The sequence below is a fragment of the Leopardus geoffroyi genome, chromosome D1 (genome assembly GCF_018350155.1).
Source record: "Leopardus geoffroyi isolate Oge1 chromosome D1, O.geoffroyi_Oge1_pat1.0, whole genome shotgun sequence".
In the NCBI taxonomy this organism is placed as follows: domain Eukaryota; kingdom Metazoa; phylum Chordata; class Mammalia; order Carnivora; family Felidae; genus Leopardus; species Leopardus geoffroyi.
This window is the reverse complement of record NC_059329.1, coordinates 46,303,496-46,327,671: the sequence shown is the minus strand read 5'-3', so window position 1 is coordinate 46,327,671 and position 24,176 is coordinate 46,303,496. Positions and strand designations below refer to the sequence as shown.

At 38.6% G+C, this 24,176-nt stretch overlaps 1 protein-coding gene across 4 annotated transcripts in view; it reads left to right on the top strand.

Moving 5' to 3' along the window:
• Positions 1-4,797: 4,797 nt before the first annotated feature.
• Positions 4,798-24,176, top strand: part of CCDC81 (coiled-coil domain containing 81) — a 37,673-nt gene continuing 18,294 nt past the window's right edge. Inside the window, exons 1-6 of one of the 4 annotated variants that reach the window (XM_045483697.1) lie at positions 4,798-5,216; positions 11,821-11,882; positions 13,262-13,415; positions 16,801-17,057; positions 19,909-19,988; positions 22,490-22,614. In XM_045483697.1, the coding sequence (XP_045339653.1) occupies positions 5,072-5,216; positions 11,821-11,882; positions 13,262-13,415; positions 16,801-17,057; positions 19,909-19,988; positions 22,490-22,614 (823 nt within the window). In that variant the 5' untranslated portion in view covers positions 4,798-5,071. The other 3 variants (XM_045483700.1, XM_045483699.1, XM_045483698.1) reach the window with 3 other exon arrangements.

Below are 24,176 nucleotides of genomic sequence, written 5' to 3'. Positions count from 1 at the left end.
GTCTTCTGCTTTACTTCTGCCTTTCAAATCTCACACAAATGTCTCTTTTTACTAACCCTCACATAGAATCATACGGAGAAGGGTATTTTGGGAAATGCAGTTCCATCTTAGCTAGGTTAATGTGGTAGAAAGCGACCACAAGTACACTTCTTAAAGAAGCCCTGGAGTAGGCAAGGGATTGAAGATATGTATCTGGTGTATTTTCAGTCTGTCTCAGTTCCCCAGTATCTGTCATAGTGTAAGCATCTCACAGTGTTGAGTGCAGTTCCACTATTTGGTTGAATTTTTCAGACAAGACTGCTTTTTAATCATAAGCCAATTGCTTCATTACATGATCATAAGAAAGTGATCTGACCTAAAGCTGGAGGAAAAACTGGCTGTATTAGGTCTGTAAACCAAGAGATGTTATGTGGATCTCTAACATAGGGCCTTCCTAAGAAGGTATTTCTAGAGTGATTTTGCCCATTGATTGAATTTTCAATTTGCACTTTGACTTTCGAACTCTTCCTGATTTTAGAACCTTCTTTATTTTTTAAGTTTATTTATTCATTGAGAGAGAGAGAGAGAGAGCGAGCTTGAGCAGGGGAGGGGCAGAGAGACAGAGAGAGCAAGAGGGAGAGAGAGAGAGAGAGAGAGAGAGAATCCCAAGCAGGCTCTGCGCTGTCAGTGCAGAGCCTGATGCGCGGCTCGATCCCATGACCCTGAGATCATGACCTGAGCTGAAATCAAGAGTCAGACGCCTACCTGATTGAGCCACCTAGGTGCCCCAGAACCTTCTTCAATAAATATTTGTCAAATGGCAAATGAATTGTGTACTTCTCATGTGTGGGGATTTTCTTCTGCTGTATTCCTCTTACCAACTAGCAAAGTACATGACACGTATTAGATACCTAATAGATGTGGGTTAAATTATTTATTGCAAATTCTTATTCTGTGTTGTATAATATGAAAACAAGAGTATTACAAGTGTTTTCTTTTTTAACAGATTTCCAAGTGGCCCTTAATATGAGCCACTGAATATTGTGTATGCTTTGGGGTCTGGGTAAAGGTAACTGCCCATTTAGTGTGGGTTTTACAAGGCAAGTTGAAGCTTACAGAAAAGTATGTGTATATTAAAGTACTTTGGAAAATATTGGCCCAGTTTATTTCCTTCAGTGTTTTTCATAAATCCATGCACTCTGCCGGTAACTCTCTCTGTCCTCTGTTTCTCTTTCTATGGCAAATTACCTTTAAAATATTACTAAGATAATCCCCCATGTCTAAACAGTAAATAAAGGAGAACTGTGAACATAAAAGTTCTCTGAACTCCTCCCTCTCCACACAGGATTTCACACTATCCAGAAATAATCACTGCTAATACTTTTATGTATCTTTCCTCAAATATTCTATGAATTTATAAACATGTATATGAATATACATACATATTTATATGTGTATGCATACTTGAAGCAAGTAGTATCATATTAATACTATTCTGCAACAAGTTTTCACTTAATGTATCTTGAAACTTTTTAAAAATCACCACATAAAGTTACAGCTTTCTTTTAAGCAAACTCTTCAAAATGTATTCCAAAGTACATTGTACAATTTAACTGGTTCCCTGTGATAGTTATCTTAAATTCTAAGATTAGCATTACAAATAATGTTACATATTCATATATCTTTGTTTGTATCATGCAGGTATATCCAAAGAGCAAATCCTAACTAGTAGAATTGCATGGTGTGCCTGAGCTTTGTTACCAACTAAAGGTTATGTTTTTTCAGGATATATAATGTTTATAGTTCATTGAAAGTTGCTAGTAAACATTGGGTCACATGTATCTCCACAGCCTCTTTTGGCAGGAGACCTTTGGTAAAAGGAAAAGATGTCGAAAGAAAGGTCTTTGCCTTTATCAATTGTAGATCTGCCTTTGGTCATCTATAATGCACTAATAATTAGCAATTGTTCATAATGATTTCATTTCGTAATCACTTCATTTTTTGAAACTGAAGATAACTTTTTGAGAGACTAAAAGCATCATCACCATGCTTAACTCAATCTAATCTATTATTCTAAGAAACTAATGTATTTCTACACTTTCATTATTTTCTTAAGATTGAATAATAATGCTGATATGACCACTAAAAATTAGCTGACTCAGCAGTTGTCAAGACAACTGTCACAAAAGTTTGCCCATTGTTTACTGCTGATCCATTCAACAATATTCCCTGCTTATTTCCCCAAAGGATTTGAGACAGCTTATTCTGCAAAGACAAGTGCTTGAAGTCTAAACACCATCATAGACCAAGGGCAAAAGGCAGGTGTAAAAGAGAGAGTGGGAGGAAATTATTTCCCCAAGAAATTAGCTTATGAAAGGCCCCAAACCTAGTTCTTAAGGTAGAGAGAGAAAGGCTGAGTTATGGAGTTTGTCATTTTCTAGCACAGAAGTTCTCAGTCTTATTAGACACAATGGTTCTTTTTCATAACAAGTATTTTATCTGAATGCCTTGTTACCATCTCGAAACGAGGTTTATGGATAGCACAGCTTATTTACTCCAACCATTTAAAAATGAATATGAAGTCAGAACTCTTGCATAATGTAAGTAATGTATAGTAAAGTAATATGTATTTTGGCATATATGTCCAGGCATGACTATGCTGGAAGGCAGAGGAAGTTACCACATGCTTATACCAACAGAAAGAATCACTATGAGTGCTGCAGCTACAAATGCAGCCTGGTTGAGATGTGTTGGCTACTCAGCTACCATCCGCATTGATGTGATGATTACAGTTTTCCTAAATAGTGAAGAATTCTCCTTAAATCCTGAAAAAAAAAAGGTGTAATTTTTCCCCAGTTTACTTGGATTTTGAATTTCTAGGAAATTAAGTGATAGTGAAATTAAGCAGAAACTTCTTTGTATTTACATGCAAAGTGGATTTTTTTTCTAGGTTCATAAATAGTCTTTTTTTCCTTACATGGAAATCTGATGAGATATTCAGACACAGTGCAGAATGTGGAACCATCTTCACTGTACAGGACTGTCCTATACACTGCGGACCATCAGGGACCCCTGGTATCTGTTCATAGTAAATGCCAGAAATTTCTCCTCCCCACTACCATTGCAAGAGTCAGTCACTTTGGAAATCTGATGGGCATTATGTGTTAAAATCTGCATTTCCCATGACCCAGTAATCTACTCTTAGTTATATATACACATCATAAATGAATATGTATGTGCATCAGAAGTTTTGTTCAAGAATGTTTGCAGCAACATTATTCCTAATAGCCCCAAATGGAAATAACTCACATATTCCCTCAACAGCAGAATGGATCAACAAATTGTGCCATATTCATAAATATGCAACAATGAAAATGAACAAATTGCTAGTACAGAAACCATGGAGAAATCTCACAAACATAATGTTGAGTGACAGAGCTACACACAAAATAACACATACTATATCAATTCCGAAAGTTCAAACACAGGCAAAACAGATTTATAGTAATTTCTGGAATAATGCCTGGAGGGAGAATGAGGCATTTCAGTGCTGATAGTTCCCCTGTCCTTCCTTTCTTCCTTCCCACCCTCCTTCTTTCCTTTCCTCTCCTTCCCTCCTTCCCTCCTTTCTTTCTTTTCCTTTCTTTCTTCCTTTCTTTCTTTCTTTCTTTCTTTCTTTCTTTCTTTCTTTCTTTCTTTCTTTTCTTTCTCTTTCTTTTTCTCTTCCCTCCCTCCCCCTTCCCTTTTTCCCTTCCTTCCTTTTCTTTGTTCCTCCCTCCCTTCCTTTCTTCCTCTTTCCCTGTCTCAGCTTCCTTCCTTTTTTTCCTCCTTCCTTCCTTCCTTCCTTCCTTCCTTCCTTCCTTCCTTCCTCTTTTTCTTTTTCTCTCTCCCTCCCTCCCCCTCTTTCTCTTTCCTTTCTTCTTTCTTTCTCCTTCCTTCCTTCCCTCTCTCCCCCCACTTCCCCCTTCCTTTCTTTTCTTCCTTCCTTCCTTTCTCTTTCTCCCTCCCTCCTTCCCCCTCTTTCTTTCCTTTCCTTTCTTTTCTTTCTTTCTTTCTTTCTTTCTTTCTTTCTTTCTCTCGCCTCCCTTCTTTTTTCCACTTGTTAATTATGCCATAAGTAGTTAGTATTCTACAGAACACACTTTGGTGAAATTCTTTGTGTCACTTTTGTTTTATTAACTCTCAGTTTCCATAGAGAATCTCAGGGCGGGTAGGGTAACTTGCCTAATATTAAGTGAGTAGTAAGTGATGGATACAAGATTCTATTTCTTGACCTGGGTGGAGTTTACATGTGTGTTCGCTTTGGGGTAATTATTAGCAGAGGGGAGGGCATTAAAACAATTCTGCAGGATGACACTCATGCCGTGTATAGGGAATAAAAAATCACTGTAATTACAGAAACGTCAGCTCTTGCTAGTTCTTTTCTAGAGCCCTAGTCCTCCGGCTCTCCATTTTCTAGCAGGGGAGTCCAGGAGAAACCAAAGACGAGAAAGAAATTCCGACTCAAAGTCAAACTTATCCGGAGACTCAAATGTCCGTTTCTAGGGTTAAAAGGTTTTCTCCAATTGGTCCAAGGTGGTTACAAAAGCGACCAATTCTCTTCGCTGCCCAGGGTAAGAGGGGAAGGAAAAAACAAAGTTAAAAAAAAGTTACTCCCCAGCCTCGCTGTTTGCCACTCCGGAATCCCATTGTCTACGTAGGGCTCTACCCAACATAGGAGGCGGGGCCAAGGCCATGCTTTGACACCCTAGCGACGCAGCAAGCCTTTGTTGCGTCCTAGCAACACACCACGCCCTCCCTGCGGCTGGCCTACCTTTCCTCAGTCCCGTTTTCTTGCTCTTGGCTCCGCGCACGCTCTCACTCGGTGGCCCTGAGCGCTTGGGATTTTTGCATACTGGTGCAACCCAGCTCTTGGGGTTCCTGGGGTGGGAGCCACTCAGAGAGAGCCAGCACGGGGTGGGAAGGGACGGCGAGAAAGGAGGTGTTAGAAAAACACAAATCGATATTTGGTAGTTTTTATTTTTAAGGTACATTCAAAGCTCTGAAGAGAGGGGCTTTGAGGGTAGGAAAGTCACTTTTGTACAGATTTCATATGAAGGAAGAAAAGAGACCCGTCAAGGACTCAGCACCGAACCAAATGAACACCAACATATTGGACACCATCGTCCCTTCTTTGCGGGACCTGAGCAAGCCGGTGCTGCGTACTCTTCGTACTCTTCGGTCGCTGAGCCAGGAAGGTAAGGGAAGTGAGGCGAGGGCCCTGGGGGCTGAATCTTCACCTGCTTGGGGGAAGGCAGAAAACCTCCTTCCCCATCCCCTGAGTGGCCAGGTTATCTTGGCAACCAGCCAGTAATCACAGCAGGCTCCCATTGGATGCCCATAGAGTTCCTTTATTGATCGTGTTAATGAGGGAAAGGGGTCAGCTGAGGATTTTGATTAAAAGTGATAATGTGTTAGCCTGGGGACTAGCACAAAATAAGTGCTCATTAAATGTTAGCTAAAAACAACCACTCCAAATGGGTCCTTCTCAGACTTCATGCAACGACTTGGCTACTTTTGTTGCCCCTGATATTTTGGGGTTGTGTTAAGAAAGTGAGATGGTCATAAAAGGAACTTGGTGTTTGCAAGAAGACCTGACAGCTTCTCATAGAAACTTACTAGGCTTGATCAAAAGCATAGTTTCTTAGAAGAGTCACTCTAGAGTGACACCAAGATCTGTTTGTAAGCATTGGGAACCCTTGGGAAGAAAGGTGCTCCAGAAATGGAAACTATTATTACTATCAAGTCATTGTGACTTAGGGACGTTGCCTACACTTCAACCAAATGACTTAAGAAGACAAAATAAATAGGAGTAGATGCCTCGTTTCTTTCCCCTGCATCACTCTTACTTTTTCCTGTTAAAATAATTATAAAAGAAGCATTAAGTATAATGGTTTTATGGATTAAAAATATTTGCCTTATTTACAAATTTACATATAACTTATTCATTCAAGTAATTTTGAGAACCTACTGTGTTAGACACTAGAGAACTGACGGTGAGCAAAAACCTTGGAATTTACATAGTCTAGTGGGGAAGAGATATACATTAACCAAATAATCACAGAAATAAATAATAATTTCAATTAGTAAGTGCTACCGAGGAGGAGGTGCATGGTACGCTGGGAACTTTTACTGTGGTTGAGGATGGGAATGTGTGTCAAGATTTGTTGAAGAAAAGAAGATGTGAGCTGAGATGTGAAGAATGAGTTGCAGTTAAATAGGTGAAATGGATCAGTGGAATAGGGAGTGGAGGGGAGGTGACAGTTCTTGGCAGAGGGAATAACAAGAGCACATTGATGAGAGACAGCATGGTGTGACCGAGGAATTGAAAGAAAGTCAATACGGCTGCTCTGTAAGTGCAGAAGCCAGAGTGTTCTAAAGGAGGCTGGACAGAAAGGGAGGAGTTGGGTGATCAGGGCTTTGTAAATCATATTAAGGATAGTGGCCTTGATTTTAAGCCTGTGGAAAGCCATTAAGTGTTCTAGCATGGAGGTAAAGGAGGAATTGAATGACATGATCACGTTTGTGTTTTGAAAAGATTGCTCTGGTTGCAAAGTGGGGAATGAATTAGAGGGTCAAGAACACCTATAACAGTAACTTAAATGAGACTGAATGGTAGCTTGGTGTAAATTGGTAGCAGTAAAAATGGAGAGATGTAGACAGACTGAAAGGCTATTTAGAGATTGTGGTGGTGGGCTGGGCATGGAGGGTGAGAGAGAAAGGAAGTCGCAAGGATGAATTCTGAGTTCCTGGCTTATATAACTGAATAGATGAAGGCGGCAGTCATTGACATCGAATCCCTGGATACAGGGCAAGATTTAAGGGAAAGAAGATCCTGATTTTGAGCAAGTGAAGTGTCTCTGTGAGATATCCAAATAGGCAGTTGGATACACAGGTCAACAACCTTAAAATGGGGAGGGTTTCCGGGACCTAAACAAACACGTGGGAGTCATCAGCATTTTGGTGGTCATTAAAGTCCTGGGCACAGATGTAACCACTGCAGCAGAATATGGAGTGAAAAATGAAGGCCTATGGCTATATCTTTGGAAATCCCAACATTTAATGGCTGAGTTGAGGAAAATGAGAAGAAGTGGCTAGAGAGGTAGGAAGAAAATCCAGGAGAGAGGAGTGTCACAAAAGCCCATAAGAGAGGGGCTTAAAGGAGGAGAGAGTGGTCACCACTGTTAGATATGACTAAAGGGTCAGCGAGGTCAAAGCTAAACATATCTATTGAATTTATTGACGAGATTGTTGGTGACCTCAGCAAGAGCTTTATTGGTTGAATGACAGAAACAGAAGTCATTATTAATGTTATCATTATTAAAGTCATTCTTAAAATCACTATTAACTAATAAGTGACTACTTATTAATGTTCACAAATGATCCCTTGTAAAGGAGATGAGGATAAATTAATCTCAGTAAAGCCCATAAAATAACTTTTCATCATTGTATGTATTAAGTCCTGTGGCTTTCATATGTTTTTCCAAAGTTTAGTATTATGTAGTTATAGTACTTAGAAGGTCCCGTCATTGTTTTGTGGATGTGACCGGGCAAAACTATTGAAGACCACATAGCTAGCAATCTGCAGAGGCAGGAAGTCTGCATGTCTTCAGTGCAATACACTGATCTTTCCACTGAACTATGCTCCTATGCTCTGGGAATATGTTTCTTTGTTCAAATCACTCTTGAATTTTTTGTTTTGTATGCCAGTATTTTAATTTTAAAAGATGTCTTATGGGGTGCCTGGGTTGCTCAGTTGGCTAAGCGTCCGACTCTTGATTTTGGCTCAGGTCATGATCTCATGGTTCATGAGTTTGAGTCCACACTGGGCTCTGTGCTGGCAGCGGGGAGCCTTCTTGGGATTCTCTGCCTCCCTCTCTCTCTGACCCTCCCTACTCATGCTCTCTCTCAAAAATAAATAAACATTTTTAAAAATGTGTGTGTGTTGTTTTTAAAAAGAAGATGTCTTATAAAGTCAAGGGAACTTATCTCTTATATTTGGTATTAGTATCTATTTCAAGCATATATTATTCTACAATTTACATAATGGACACTTCTTTCTAATAATCATATATAAAATGTAGCATTCTTGCTACCTGGCACTGTGTTTGAAAATATGGTTTCGAATGCATAAAATGTTTAGAATTTGAAGTCAAATGGTGGTTGAACTGAGTATAGAAGGTATGTCTGGGGATTATTTCTTTATAATAATGATTCTAGGTATTTCAATATTTGATTAAAATAAATAATAACTCCAGTTTTCTCTAAAACATAAAAGTAGCATATCTTTAATTCGCTTTTTAGACTGGATTAAAATTCTTTTTGTTTTACGATACAGTGATATCCTCTCTGACTTTGGGATGTCAGAAAAAATCAAAGTTAAAAATCATTGTTTGTAAAATTTTCAAATCTATTCCAATTGAAATGCAGGAACCTACAACTTCCCAAAGGGAATGATGTGCATATTTTCTTTTTTCTTCAGTAAGAAACAGCAAATCTCTCAGGGTGCCTGGGTGGCTCAGTTGGTTAAGCGTCCAACTTCAGGTCATGATCTTGCAGTTCATAGGTTCGAGCCCCACATCAGTTCTGTGCTGATAGCTCAGAGCTTGGAACTTGCTTTGGATCCTGTGTCTCCCTCTCTCTCTGCTCCTCCCCTGCTTTTGCTCTGTCTTTCTTAAAAATAAACATTAAAAAAATAGCAAATCTCAGTTTAGAATAATAAACTCTGCTTTTATATAATTTTGCCCATTAGATTCTATAGAATAAAACAACATGGCAGTCTTGAATATATCATTCAAATGAAGAAAGATGATCCTCAAATTTCCAGCTAGGCTCAGTCAAGTCTTTTCATTAGGGTTTGGTTGCAAGCTATATAGTTTCTCCTGGCTCTAATTAAATCATTTCCATTTGGTATAGATTGTTTTCCTGAAATTTGAGCTGCATATTGTGAGCCTGGGTAAAAGACTTAACAGTTTTGACTTCATAGTTTTGAAAGGTCTCTATGTAAATCTGGATATGGAGATTCTGTGTTATTAGCAAATTAATGACATTTTTGGTCATGATGAAAAATTTAATTCAGTATATAATTGGTATTGGTTGAAAGACCTTCTTAGTTCTTAGCAGCCAGAAGCAGAATTCTTTTTTCTATGGTGGTGGAGAGGAATGGGGAATACAGTAGGATGGAGCAGAGTAGAGGAAAGACTTGGTTATAATAAACTGTGTATCTGTGATTTAGAGTGAAGGGTAGGATCTTTTCACCTGGCTCACTGTAGCATGTAGCCATAGTTTCCTTGGTGGGTGAGTGAATTTCCATCACCCAACTTGTTCCCAGATACCCACGAGAATCATTCACTGCTACTTCTCATTGCCCAAACTACTCCTCCCCGGCATAGTAATAAAAATATTTATAACCCTGACATGCTGTAATTAAAAGTACAATTTCCCTGCTTTAGGTAGTAGTTTAAACCATTAGAAATAAAAGTTATACCAATAAATCAAGCAATTTCCTAAGTGGGGAAAGAACTAGTCTTTTGCCTCCATCCATATCCCAAAGTGGCAACCTGGTAAATGTCACTGTTCTTGATTTTTTCTTTTTTAAAGTAGGCTCCACACTGGGAGCCCAAGGTGAGGCTTGAACTCATGACCCTGAGATCAAGACCTGAGCTGAGATCAAGAGTTGAATGCTTAACTGACTGAGCCACCTAAGCACCCTGTTATTGATCTTTTATTCTGAAAACTAGAACATAACACTCTGGATTTGCAAAGAGTTCATTGGAAAGTATCTTTAATACACATAATTAGGTTTGGAGTGGAGATGTCAACACTGACTTAATTTTCAGTACTTCTAAATATTAGTTATACCTAGTAAGAAGTCTATGCACTGATTCAAATTAAGCCCCTTGGGTCCCTACCCAAAGGTCTGTTGTCAAAAATTATTATTTTAGGGCTGCCTGGGTGGCTCACTTGGTTAAGTGACCAACTCTTGATCTCAGCTGAGGTCATGATCTCACAGTTTGTGAGATCAAGCCCTGTGTTGGGCTCTGCACTGACAGTGTGGAGCCTGCTTGGGATTCTCTCTCTCTGCCTCTCTCTCTTTCAAAATAAATAAACTTTAAAAATAGTACTTTAGATATAATATTAGTATATTTGTTGAAAGCAAAAACAAAGCAGATCAGAAGCAGTAAATTAGGATCAGGTCTGCAGAGCACTAGCAGTAGAGAGACGTGACAGCTGGTAGTCTAACGGTAACAAATGAGAATGAAAAGCAAGTCAAGATTTAAGCAAAAATATGGTGATCATTTTGCAATATATACAAATATCAAATCATTATGTTGTACACCTGACACTATTATTATGTGCCAAACTGAATCTCAATTTAAAAAGAATATATTGTTTTATGGGTTTGGTAATAATGTTATATGGGCTAAGTTAAGGCATTTAAAGAATATCAAAGACTACTACATGCTACTCAAGGTTGATAGTACACAAAGATTCAGTGCACAAAGCAACTTAGGTCTCTGCTGTCATGGAGTTATCATCTGGGCAGAGTTGTGGAGAAAGATGATACACACACACACACACACACACACACACACACAATCTCTATAAAGACACCCCCCCCCACCGCCCCCAACAAAGAATTAAGCAATAAAAGAAGTATAGAGACACTTAATGCCCAGACAGCAGCCTTTTATGCCTTAATGATGCTTGGCTTTACTTTTGTGTTAAAGAATGTCATAAGAATGAAGGTTTAGGGGTGTCTGGGTGGCTCAGTTGGTTGGGCAACCCACTCTTGGTTTCAGGTCAGTCTGTGACTTGTTGTGGGATCGAGCCCTGTGTCAGGCTACATGCTGAATATGGAGCCTGCTTGGGATTCTCGCTCGCTCTCTCGCTCTCTCTCCCCCTCCACTGCCCCTCATCTGCCCCTCCCCCACTCACATGTGTGCTCTCTCTCAAAATAAATAAACATTAAAAATAAAATATGGGGCCTGGGTGGCTCAGTTGATTGAGTGTCTGACTTTGGCTCAGGTCATGATCTCATAGTTCGGTTCCAGAGTTTAAGTGCCATGTTAGACTCTGCTGACAGCTCAGAGCCTGGAGCCTGCTTTGGATTCTGTGTCTCCCCCTCTCTCTGCCCCTCCCCTGCTCATGCTCTGTCTCTCTCTCTCTCTCTCAAAAATATATAAACATTAAATAAAATAAAATAAAAAAGAATAAAGTTTTATATTTCAGAGGGCACAGAGTAGACACTCAATAAATACTTTTTGAATCGGTCATTAAGAAAAAAGGGGTAGGGTTAAATAGGTGATAGAGATTAAGGAGCTCACTTGTAATGAGCATCAGGTGTTGTATGGAAGTGTTGAGTCACTAAATTATACACCAGAAACTAATATTACACTTTATGTTAACTAACTGGAATCTAGAGAACTAAAAAAAAAAAAAAAAAAAAAAAGACTAGATTATACTTGATTAACTCTATTTATAGGATAAAAGGAACTCTGTCCCACTTCTATAAAGAATAAAAGGAAATGTGCGACAGAGTTCTCTTTATCCTAGAAAGATTTTATTTAAAAATTTATTGTTATTGTTATTTTTAAGCACATTTTTGGAATGTAAAATGGTAAGCTTTAGTTACTAGGAAAATTAACTTTTGGGAATGAACTTATTTTCTGTTAATTCTAAATTAATTAGGAATTACTATTGTTTGATTCTGCAGTTCACATTTACTTTTTTATTTCTTAGCACTAGATACTATCACATGAGTGCTTACATCAATTATTTTTTATTTCCTTTGAATTTCAGAAGTGTCTACTATCTGGGGGAATGTGTCAGAATTTGTGCAACGACAGCTATCCCTACAAAAGGCAAGATTTATACTTTAAGTTTAATGCAAGAGTCCAAAGGATCTTTCTTCCTTGGTCTTGTATAATTTTGCTGGGAGCAAGATAACAGATTTTAGAGCCATTCAATTTGACTTTCAGTCCTGTGATTTTATGATGCTCACACTATGACTTACAGATAGCAGATTTAACAAACATGGATTTTATTCTTAGGTAATGAATTTGTAAAAGTTCTCTCTAGTGATACCAAGCAGATCACTGACCAGTCTGGATGTGTGTAGAGGAACTAGATGAATTCTGTTGATCTGTGACCTGATAGTTTCTGGCATTGCTATAGAAGGATGTAATGCTTCCTGCCATGCCTCTTTGCAGGGAATGGGTTTTAACTGAAATACAAGAAGACAATCTGGGATTGAACTCATCTTGCCAAAAATGAGAAACTTTTCCCAGACTTCAGTTTGGATGCCATGGAACTGGACAGAGATTTGGGGAGTTTGGAGGGAGCTGGGAAATTGTGAAACTTTTATATCCTACTCACAGGTCCCATTATGACAACCCGTGGGCTGAATTCGTCCTTCAAACTTATCTTGTTTGGTCTGATAATTTGAAGTAGTCATCACCAACCTAAAGTTTGGAGAGTTTATATAAAGTTTTGGACTTGTTTCTCTTTTCTTGAAAAATCAGCAGATTTAACAACACCAGTTTTCCATTCCTGCATGATGACACTTGGCTGGAGCCAACAATGAGCTCTTCCCTTTGGATGGGGTTTGTACTTTCTAGTCACTGCACTCTCTGGCTGGCTACCTTCATTCCCTTGCGTTCTTTTGTGGGTGGTGCCTGTAGGCATTTGAGTTTGTAACCCTTGAGGTGTGATATTTCCAGGGAGACAGAGGCCTAGTTTGAGAGCCAAAAGCATTTGCTTCTACCCCTCAGCCAAGATCACTACACTGCAGCAGATGCCTTGGATGCTGGATTGTCTAGTTTTAAGTGAGAGACAAAACCTAAAAGAAGGAATGAGAAAGCAGAGATTCTTACAGCTTTTTAAATTCCTTCTTTCTAATGGTAAATGATACGATTTAGGATAAGAGGAATCTTAAATATAGATTAAAAGTAGCAATGGCATCCATACAAGTTAACTTAGTCCTCACAGCCTTTGAATGGTAATGGAGATGCAGGATCTGATGTCAGAAGCATTGTAGATCAATACATTACATTTTATACTTACATGAGAACTTAGAATCATGACATACTATAGCTGGAAGAGAGTTTAGAAATCATTGAATATTTAAGGCTTAATTATTTTCATGGGTTTTTTTGAATAGAGGTACTAAGGGTTATTTTTCCTTACCTCTTCAGTGATTTCTGATTGTTGCTCTTTTTTTCCCCCTTCCTTTTTCTTTCAGGGTGTTCAGATTCCAGGGCTTGGAACTTTTACTTTCATGAGACAAAAAATTGACGTGGGAAACAACTTTATTCTGATTCAGAGACCCATATTTATCATGGCAGAGAAGTTAGTACGGATCCATGAACTCAAACAAAACAAAACATACATTCCTGGTAAATCTTTTCAATATTTAAGACATTCTCAGAAAGTTACTGGCCTGGGGATGAAAATGGAAGGGCAAAGTTTGTTCAGTTGCTGCTTTATCAGTTTGTGATTTCAGCTCACTTTTCACATGGTACCTTTGGAAGAGGGAAGGGCCAAGGTGGGAAATGATAGACAGTCTTCCTGCAGGACATTTTAAACCTCAGTAGCTTAAGAGGCAGGCATGGGAAGACTTGATGTGATATCAAGGCACATTTACATGCCACATTACAGAGTTATACAGCCTTTGTTCATTTTTTTAGACCCTCAGAAATTAAAAGTGGTTATAGAGAAAAAGTTAATTAGGGACTGTAATTAGAATTACAGTCCATATTAGCTATGAAAAAGATCACTAACTGTGTTCTATCATATATAATGTACATTATTAAAACTTAGAAGTGAGGTTAATAATTCCATAAAGACTTAATGAATACCTTATATACCTCTCACACCCTAAAATCTTCCTCCCTTGCTTTCTCCCTCCCTCCTTCCCCTTTCCTTCCTTCTGCCTCCCTTCCTTTCTTCCCTCTTTCCACAAATATTTACTGAGAGCCAACTATGTGTTAGGCCTTGTTCCAGGCACTTGAGATATAGTGATAAGCTAAAGGGACATGGTGCCTGACAGAGGATGCTTACTTACCTTCCAGCTTTGGTATGCAGACTTGGTGACACCTCCCCTGGTTACTTAGAGGCCTTTGGGGGTGTCCTTCCTGATTTCTGGGCTGTATTCATTTTAACCTTCCTTATCATCCCCTCTTGCATTGCACTCCTACGTGGATAGAGACAGTCCACCCCAAATGTCAGCAGGTGAAAAGGCTAAAACTGGCCTTTATGGTAACTTCCCTGAAAGTTAATTTTCAGCGTAACTTACCACCAAAAAATGAAATATTGGAAAACCAAATACCAACAAGTTATACTTAGAATTCATTATGCATATGATCTTTATGGTAGATTTGATGGACTTTTCAGCCATTTTTACCTAGAATTTTATGACAGAAGGCAATTCATCAAAAACCTACCAAATAAAGTGAAAATAAAGCCAACTTGTTTTTTTTTTTAACAAAAACATCTTGGATCTCATAGTATAGTCCAAAAAAAGTAGCTTAGATCTATAATTAATTTTTTTACAAGGCTGAAGAAATTTCAGAATTAAATATATATGATTGAATTAATTCACAAGAACAATTTTGTCTCTAGTTTAGCTTTGGGGTTATGAGTCTTCATCATTAATTAAGTAGGTAATTAATTAAACATTATACATTGGTTCTTAAAGATTATCAAGACATGGTCCTTGCTTTGAAGAGCTCAAAATTTAGCATGGGAGATAAATATATAAGCAAATATTGCAACCTGATTAAATGCTGTGAAAGCAGCATTGATCAGAACTAGATTGAATGTAGGGGAGCCCAGAGGAGAGCATGCTTAACTTTGCTCAGGGAGGCTTAGGAAGATGACATATACCAGGAGGTCTTAAAGAATGATAGAGCTTTGCTGGCATAGAAGCTGTGGGAGACATTTCAGGAACAATGAGAATAATTCAAGAATAAGAATAAGGTATTTCTCTGTGGCCAAGGCATATGATTGTGGAGGCAATTGGAGGGAATTAAGACAAAAGTGGTTGGTAGCAATTAAGTTGTAAGAGGCTATAGGCAGTATGATAAGGACTTTGGGATTCATCCTATAGGCAGTGGGGAGCCATTGAAAGTTTTTGAGCAAGGAACTGTATGTACTAGTCCAGTTTTTAATTTAGGAGGATAGTTCTTTTAATTATAGCAGTTTGATGAAATATGGTAAGAGCCTGATTGCAGTGGCGATCAGGAGGAAGATGAAGGAATCTATTTGTGAGATATTTCGTATGGAGAACTGATGGGATTTGGCTGCCAGTTGAGACTGGTGGGTAGCAAGAAGAAGGAAGGTACGTAGCATGACTCCGATTTATTGGAAAATAGATGTACGTTTTTGTCATTAACACCTTAGGGAAGCAAGGGGGAAGGCAGGTTGGGGTGGTAGATAAAATAATGAGTTAGCTTTTGGACATGTTAAATTTGAAATTCCTGTAGGGATACGTAGGTGGAGGTAGTTCCAGAGCTCAGGTGAGGGATGGAGACTAGAGGTCAGGATTTGGAAAAATTTACTTAGGAGAAGATATAAAGTAAGAGAAGGAGACAGACAAGGACAAAGTCTTGTTTAAAAACAACAACAGAAAACAGCACAACAAAACACCATCTTATCAGAAGTAGATGAGGAAGGAAATCAGCAAAGGAGACCAAAAAAGAGGAAATTGGAGAACCAAGAGTGGTGCCATGGATACAAGAGCATAGAGAGGGCACGGTCAATGGAGGTTACAGAGAGGTCATGAGATTAAGATTTCAATTTATCCATTGGCTTGTCCATTATGAGATGATAGTGTCCCTACTGAAGTAAGTGGGCTAGAAGACAGATTGAAGAGAGACATTGGATAAATGGGAGGGAACAATCCATAGGCAGGCAATATAGCATTTTCTTTTAAGAACTTCATTAAAAAAATGGAGGGAGGTGGTATAGAATCACCATCAAATTGTACAGAAGACCATGGCTGATATAGGGAAGTTTGTGTTTTGCAGATATTAATCTTCATCATCCAGCACCATTGGGCACTTGGAAAGCTATAAATTAATGCTTGCTCAATGAATGTTTAGAATGTTCTTCTTTCTATCCTGTTCCTCTATTAGTGGATCTTATTACTGCCTCTTTTCGGATTTATTATCTTGATCACCTTTGTTATTTATCCCCTTTTTTGACTGGTGATCTGTTCTTGTGGAATAGACCCTATGCTTATTTTTATGCTAGATATACCATATTCCTTTGCAATGTCATTTAGGGATTCATTAGGGAGAAAAAGCAAGTTATCCAGTCTGATACCCTCTGATAAGACACTTTCATTTGAAGGTAACATCTACTGAACTATCTTTTCAAAACACTTGACATTTATGGATATTTATAAACATTTAAAAATGATGTGATAATTGGAGGAGACAGGCAAGTGCATTGCTACTGTATGTCCTGAGAGATAAGAGGGCTGAAAACTTCAGAAAACCCTCTGATGAAGAAATGCAGTTAGTTATTACATTGTCTCCAAGGGAAAATCAAAAGCTTGTCTGGAATTTGCTTAGAAACCTAATTGTTCTTATTGTGAGCAAAATATACTTTTAAGGAAAATTGTACTGATTACTGTCTATTGTTAGGGTACAACTAAGGACTTAACATGGACAATTCTATTTTTGAGTATTAAGAATCAGATAATTATTTGTGAGTGTATATGATATGACCTTGTTGTAATTTACACTTCCTTTCTCCCACCCTGTCTTTCTCCTCTAGGTGATATTCCCGTTGTTCCACTTAATTTTGTCACCATATCCCTGCAGGGTCCATTTAGCAGGGATACAGTGGAAAGCTGTGTGAAAGAAACTTTGCTTTTTTTATCACGATCCATTTCCATCAAACCAAATGTGGAGTTTACTTTCAAAGGAATCGGGATCCTCACGATTAAAGGCGGCAAAGTGAAGATGAGATTTTATAAGGATTTCCTTTGTAAAATGGATGGAACTGGGGCTTTGGCAGAAGCCCTCACAAATGTAAGTTAATGTTTACCTTCTCTACACCCCTCTCCCAATCAAAACTTTGAATTACCTGTGTGTCATTATTAAGAAAAATTCAGGTTGACATTTTATTTATTATTTTTTAAATGTTTATTTATTTTGAGAGAGAGAGAGCGTGGGCACGCAAGTTGGGGGGACAGAGAGAGAGGGTGAGAGAAAATCCCAAGTAGGCCCCACACTGTCAGCATGCAGCCTGATGTGGGGCTCGATCTCAGGAACTATGCGATTGTAACCTGAGTTGAAATCAAGAGTCAGACACTTAACCGACTGAGCCACCCAGGCGCCCTGGGTTGATGTATTTTAAATGGCACTTACCCCAAGTGCAAAAAAATGCTTGTTTATAGATGGTTAACTCTTTAACAAAAAGGTTAGAAGGGCAAAGAAACTTTAAGTTTTGAGTCAATACCAACTGAAAAATATAAATAGTAATAAAAGCGTTCATAATTCTGAATACTTTATAGTACCATATAGTGTTTAAAAATTCTTCCATATCTATTATTTCATTTGAGTTTGAAAACATTATAAAACTGGCATTATTATCATCCTGATTTTACAAATGAGAAAAATGGAGGTTCAGAGAGATTATGTGGGAAGCCTGAAATCAGAGTGCTAATAAGTGGTAGAACCAGACTTCCTAATGGCTCTTTTTTTTTTTTTTTTTTGGCTGGTTATAGCATTTATTTATTTATTTATTTATTTATTTATTTATTTATTTAGAGTGCACAAACAGCGGAGGGGCAGAGACCATGAGAGAGAGAATCCCAAGCAGACTCCATGCTCAGCATGGAGCCCGGGGTAGGGTTTGATCTCATTAACTGTGAGACAAGATCAAGAGTTAGATGCTTAACTGACTGAGCCACCTAGGTGTCCTTATGGTATTTTATTTTAATGACAGTCTACAATAAATCGAGTCATGGAAATGTATCTTTAGCTTTTAATTTGCCATACTGTGGAAGAAATTTCATAATTGACCCCATCATTATTAACTATTCAGTAGCTGGTATGACCTTCATGCTAAGTTGGACATAGCAGAGTTTAAGGAGGTAGTGAAACAGTTAATCACCAGGACTAACTGAATGCTTAGTGTGCCTTAAGAATGAAGACAATTGGTACAAATGAATTATATTATCATGGAATGTTATAAAATCCTGGGTCCCATAGAGCAAAAGCCTGATTTTTAAGTGAAAGGCTATAAAATGAAAGTCTATAAATACGGTCTAATTCTACTCTCTACTCTCTAATTTCCTCTTTCATGGAGCTCTGGGATGGGGATTTAAGAGTTGTGCATAATGAAGCTCTTGGTATTTTCTGCACAATCTGGCTTCATGTAGGATTTTAAAGATAGGCACTAACCCTGTGTATGTAAAGTGGAAACACGCAGCTATCACCCTCCCATTTCCATGAAAATACAGCAGAAGCAAGGCCAAAGTGCTGACCCATCTCTAATCTTAAGGGATTCTACAGAACTTTTCAGCTTTAATAACATGTTTATAAGAGAGGACAGCCTGCTGCACTCTAAGACATAACTTTGAAGGAGCATTTTCCAGAAGTAGTCATCCTGAGAGATATTCTATGAAAAAAGGATCTGGAGACCAAAGCAGATGGAGGGCTGCTGCATATATCACCCTCCTGGACAGAAGCACAAAACACACTGGCATGTTAAAGGATCTGAGAAGTCTGCTTTAACTGCCTGAATCATGAATCGTGGAACTTTTGGTTAATCCAAGGCTTGTTAACAGCAAAAATCACATTTTGGGGGGATGCCTGGGTGGCTCAGTTGGTTAAGTGTCCGACTTGGGCTCAGGTCATGATTTTGTGGTTTGTGAGTTCGAGCCCCTCGTCGTGCTCTGTGCTGACAGCTGAGATCCTGGAGCCTGCTTCGGATTCTGTGTCTCCCTCTCTCTCTGCCCCTCCCCCACTTGTGCTCTGTCTCTCTCTGTCTATCAAAAATAAATAAAATGTAAAAAAAAAAATTTTTTTAATCACATTTTGGGAAATTGCTATAAAGTGGTGAGAGGGATTCTTTCCCCCCAAATGTCCCATAACTTAAACCTGAGTGGTGTTCTGCAGAGTAGTTCTCTTGGGAAGCTGTAGGTTTATTTCAATGATGCTGCTTTTGCTGGAACCATATTTAAAACTTCTTTTTGCAAATTCCCTTCGAAGCCTTTTGTAAACCATATCATTCCAAAAATAATTTTGGATTTCTATACTAGTATAATGTAATGTCATTACTGTAAAATGTGATAATAATTATAATAGCTGCTATTTGTTGAGTGTTTATTATATGCCAGCCACTTGCATACAGTACCTCATAAAAATTCTATGAATTAGATCCTGTTATCCCCACATACTCAGGGTTTAAGGTTACATAACTTAACAGTGTGGGGATGTGAACATGAATCCACGTGACTTCAAAGCCCTTCTCTTACCCTTCTCTTAGAGTTATTTGGGTCAAGAGTGGAATTGGCTTCCTTGCTCATTTTCCTCATAGTTTCAAATAAGTCAGCTCTCCTCTTAAAGATGTATAAAAGAAGCCATCAACTCTGAAGGTAATTTCCAAAGAGGAAATGGTTTGAGAAAAGGCAGCATCAGTGGAATTGGTATGGGACTATCCAGGGTGATAAATGAGATAATTCCTCTTTGGATTTTAAGCTCTAGACTTTAAGCACTAAAAAAATATAAATAAATAAATAAATAAATAAATAAATAAGAAATAACAATAGAGAGTATCATGGTAGCCTTGCCTCTGAGACTGCCTATAGCTTTGATTTGTATGTGTCCTAGACCACTGCCCCAAGCATAACCTTTCGCTTTCTCTGTCCTCCAGAGGCCTGGCACTGTGGACTCCGTGTTGTCCAGCAGAGAGAGCTCAGAGAAGCAATCCAAGTGTGGGTGTGCATTTCCAAGGTCAGTGTTTTGCTCCACAGGTTCCTCCAGGCACAGCAATCCTTGTTGATTTATTAATGTGATTGGGTAGTGTTTCTCATCTTTTCTGGCTCATGCTCCTTTTAGTGTTCTCTTTCAGTGTTCCAGCAAAGAAGGATTTGTTGCATACACTTTCCGTAGTTAAGTTAGAAAGCAATGGCCAGTTAGACTATTTTTATTTATGATAATTCAACAACTCTATACATTACTTGGTGCTTATCATGATAAATGTACTCTTAATCCCCTTTATTTCACCCACCCTTCACCCACCTCCCCTCTGGAAACCACCAGTTTGTTCTCTGTATTTAAGAATCTGCTCTTTTGACTCTTCTTTTCTTTTGTTATTTGTCTTGTTTCTTAAGTTCCACATATGAGTGAAATGATATGGTGTTTATCTTTGTCTGTCTGGCTTATTTAATTTAACATTATATCCTCTAGGTCCATCTAGACTATTCATTTTTAAAACTACTCTTAGCTCCCTAGAAACTCTGATACTACCTCCCATCAATTTTAGTCCCTGCAATATTAGTGCAATTCTTCTCATCTTCTGGGCTTTCCTCTACCTTCCATCATTTCCTCTGAACTAGCTTTCTCTTTCTGCAGTCTAGCTCACCTGTCTAAGCTCTGATTCTTACCACTCAAGTGGTTAGAGAGATAAGGTAGAATAAAGGAACAACTTTATCCCAAGAGTGCAGTGGGTTTTAGTGGTGGCTGCTGACAATGATTATAATAATGATACTGATAATAATAATAATAATAATTGTCATCTATGGAATATTTACTACTGTAGATGTCAGATGCTATTAAGCACTTTCTCAATATTATTGCACTTAATTTTCACTTTAGCTATTTGAGATGTGTATTTAATTTTATCCATTTTATAGAGGTGCAAAATTGTAATTTTAATACTGCACCAGTATAATGCTTTAATACTTTATACTTTACTTTAATACTTTAATACTTTAATGCTTTAATACTGTTCCAGTATTAAGAACACTGGAATAGGGGGCACCTGGGTGGCTCAGTCAGTTGAGTGTCCAACTTTGGCTCAGGTCATGATCTCGTGGTTTGTGGGTTTGAGCCCTGCATCGGGCTCTGTGCTGACAGCATGGAGCCTGGAGCCTGCTTTGGATTCTGTGTCTCCCTCTCTCTCTGCCCTTGCCCTACTCATGGTCTGTCTCTCTCTCTCAAAAATAAATAAACATTTAAAAAAATTTTTTAAAAAAGAACACTGGAATAGGAGTCAGGAGACTTGGTTTTTTTCCCCCCAGTTTAGCTGTCACTCGCTCATTGTGTACCCTTAATCATGTTCTTAATCTTAATTGCTATGCCATTAACTATTACGCTTTTCAGGTGGAGGAAATTTGGGGAATAACAACCAGCTTCCCAGAGTATTATTTTCTCATGGTTTTTAAATCTGTGACATCCTCCTGTGTTAGTTGGTTTGGAACAACCCCCTCTAGGAAGGACTGTATGACATACCTCAAAATCAGTGTGAGGGTCAGAATAAACATTAGAGATTAGTTAGTCTAGACCCTTAATATTGTGGATGAAATGGACAAACAACTGAGTGGCCAAGCCAGAAATAAAACCATGGCTCCTGACTGTCCCACTATTCTTTCCATTGTACCATGTTGCCTTACTCATTAAAAATAAATCAATGGATTCAAAATAATTTTATTGTGATTGTATTTTGGAAGGCAAATTTGGCTGCCCCCTTGGACATATTTTGGCTGAAGCATTCCAGGAGGGAAATAATTGCAATGGGTCAAGAACAGAGATGGAAGCTCCTCCTGTTAACTAGAGAGCCTAGAGATGGACCGGAGAACTCAAATACTCAATATAGTTGTAGATGTTTTATTCATGTGAAGTTTGGTCCCTGAATTTACTGGAAGTACCACCCCTCCCCCACTGCCCTCTCTCCTGCTTACACCTCTAACCCAGCACTCCATACTTGAGACCACAGAAAACCTACAACTACATGCACCAGCTGAACACATCCATCCCCCCATTGTGCTTTTGCAAGTCCCTCACTTTTGCCTGGGGAAAGGATGGAGCTGTGGGGAGGAGAAAGAGGGAGGGGAGGAGCGGTTATTTCTGGGCATATTTTGGTCTCTGCCTACCAGGCTGTGAATCTTTGCCTTTAAGTATTCCAACAGCCACCTTTCACTGTCACCTCTATGCATCCGATTACAGAACTAGAAAAGACAGCCGGGTTCAAACTGAGACCAAACCCAAAGCTTAAATCCCTCAATTTATCTTCATAAGAGCTGCTTTTGAGGCCTCAGTACTGAGAGGGGAGGTCTTGGTTGGCTCCCAAACTTAGCCTGAAAGAGAGCCTCAGTAAATCAAAGCACTTGCCCCCTTGAGAGAAGTGGGTGTATTTCAGAACCAGATAGCTAGCTGGGTTGCTTCTAAGGATTGAGAGTTCACACATTCACCTATTCAGGCCCAGAGCAGTAAACATCGTGGCTTGTTTCTAGGATTGAGATCAAGAAGTTGGACAAAAAACCACCTATGGAGACCATTGTAGAGGAAGATGAAAATGAAGTGAATGGACAAGAGAAGTGCGAATTAAAAGACCATCCAAGCAAAGAAGGCGTCAAAGGTAGGCCAATACTGCTACCATATTGATGGTAGCCCAGCCATATTGCTTAGTGACTTCTATGCTCAAAATAAATAAAGTTAGAATCATGAATAATTACTGTATTCTTCTTTCTAACATCTATCTTCTATTCCTGGAATCTTGTATCTCATCTTAACCACTTTTTGACTCTCAGGCTTTTAGACTGTGATCTCTTTGCTGGTTCTCCATTACTTAAAGAGGTCAAAATTCATATGCCTACAGGGTCCAGTCAGATAATGTAAATGCATGAAGTGGGTTGCATTTAACATGATAGGGTGACATGTTAGCATAAATAATAATTTTTATGAAAAATGGAGAATGGAAGTTTTGCATCTTTGATACTTGGCTTAATATAAGGTGGCTGGATTTTCATATCTGTGTCTTCATTTAATCTGTTATGATATGTTTGTGTTGGTTGAAGCATATGAAGAAAATCCTAGGATTTCAAAGACTTTTGGAAAGGATCCTAGGGATCCTTAGGGGTTGCCATGCCACCCTTTGGAAACTTCCTTTAGGAGATTGTTGCTTTGTAGGCAACACACTAATTGACGTTGAAGCAAAAAATGCTGATAGAGCCAAAAAAAAAACCCATGTCAGTGGGTAAACATTGGCTTGTGGATATTGTTTTTGCAACATGTGGCCTACAGGATTACATGTAAACTGTTAGCCTAATATTCACATGCTTTTGTGTCTGTAACCTCAACTGTCACTGTTTCCTATAAATTCCTTCTCTGAGCAAAATTGTCTATTTATGTCCTTCTAACACATCTTGTCCTTCCCTGACTTCATGTTTTTGTTCATTCTTTTTCTCTTGCCTAGAATGTCCTTCCTTTTCTTACAGTCTAGCCCAATCCTACTCACCTCTTAGCATCATTTTTACATCGCACTTACTCCATGAACACTTCTCTCATCACTGGATTCTGAAGTGTCTTCTTTCATCTCTAAACATGGCAGACCCTTAAAGATAGCACCATCAGTTGGAATGTAGACGTTTTTCATCATTGTCCTGAGTTGCTATTTATGCAATGTATGCAAAGCGACTTAGCATTGTAGGCACGTAATAAGACCTCCGTGATGAGAGCTCTTGGGGTTTTTGTCTATATCTTATTTTTCTCTACAACTATAGATCTTCCCCAATTTAACGATGGGGTTATGTTCAGGTTAACCCATTATAAGTTGAAACTATCATAAGCTGACAATGTGTTTAAATCATCTAACCTACTGAACATTATAGCTAGCCTGTCTGAAATGTGTCATCTAGCCTATATTAGCCTATAGTTGGACAAAATCACCTAACACAAAGCCTATTTTATAATAAAGTATTGAATATCTTATGTAACTTATTGACTACTGGAAGTGAAAAACAGACTGGTTGCATGGGTACAGAATAGCTGGAAGTGTATTGCTTGTTCACTCTCCTAACTGTGGCTGGCTGCCTGCTGCAGCTTGCTGGGCCGCCCAGCATCCCCAAGGGAATGTTGTGTCACATATCACTAGTCCAGGGAAAGATCACAATTCAAATTCAAAGTGCAGTTTGTACTGCA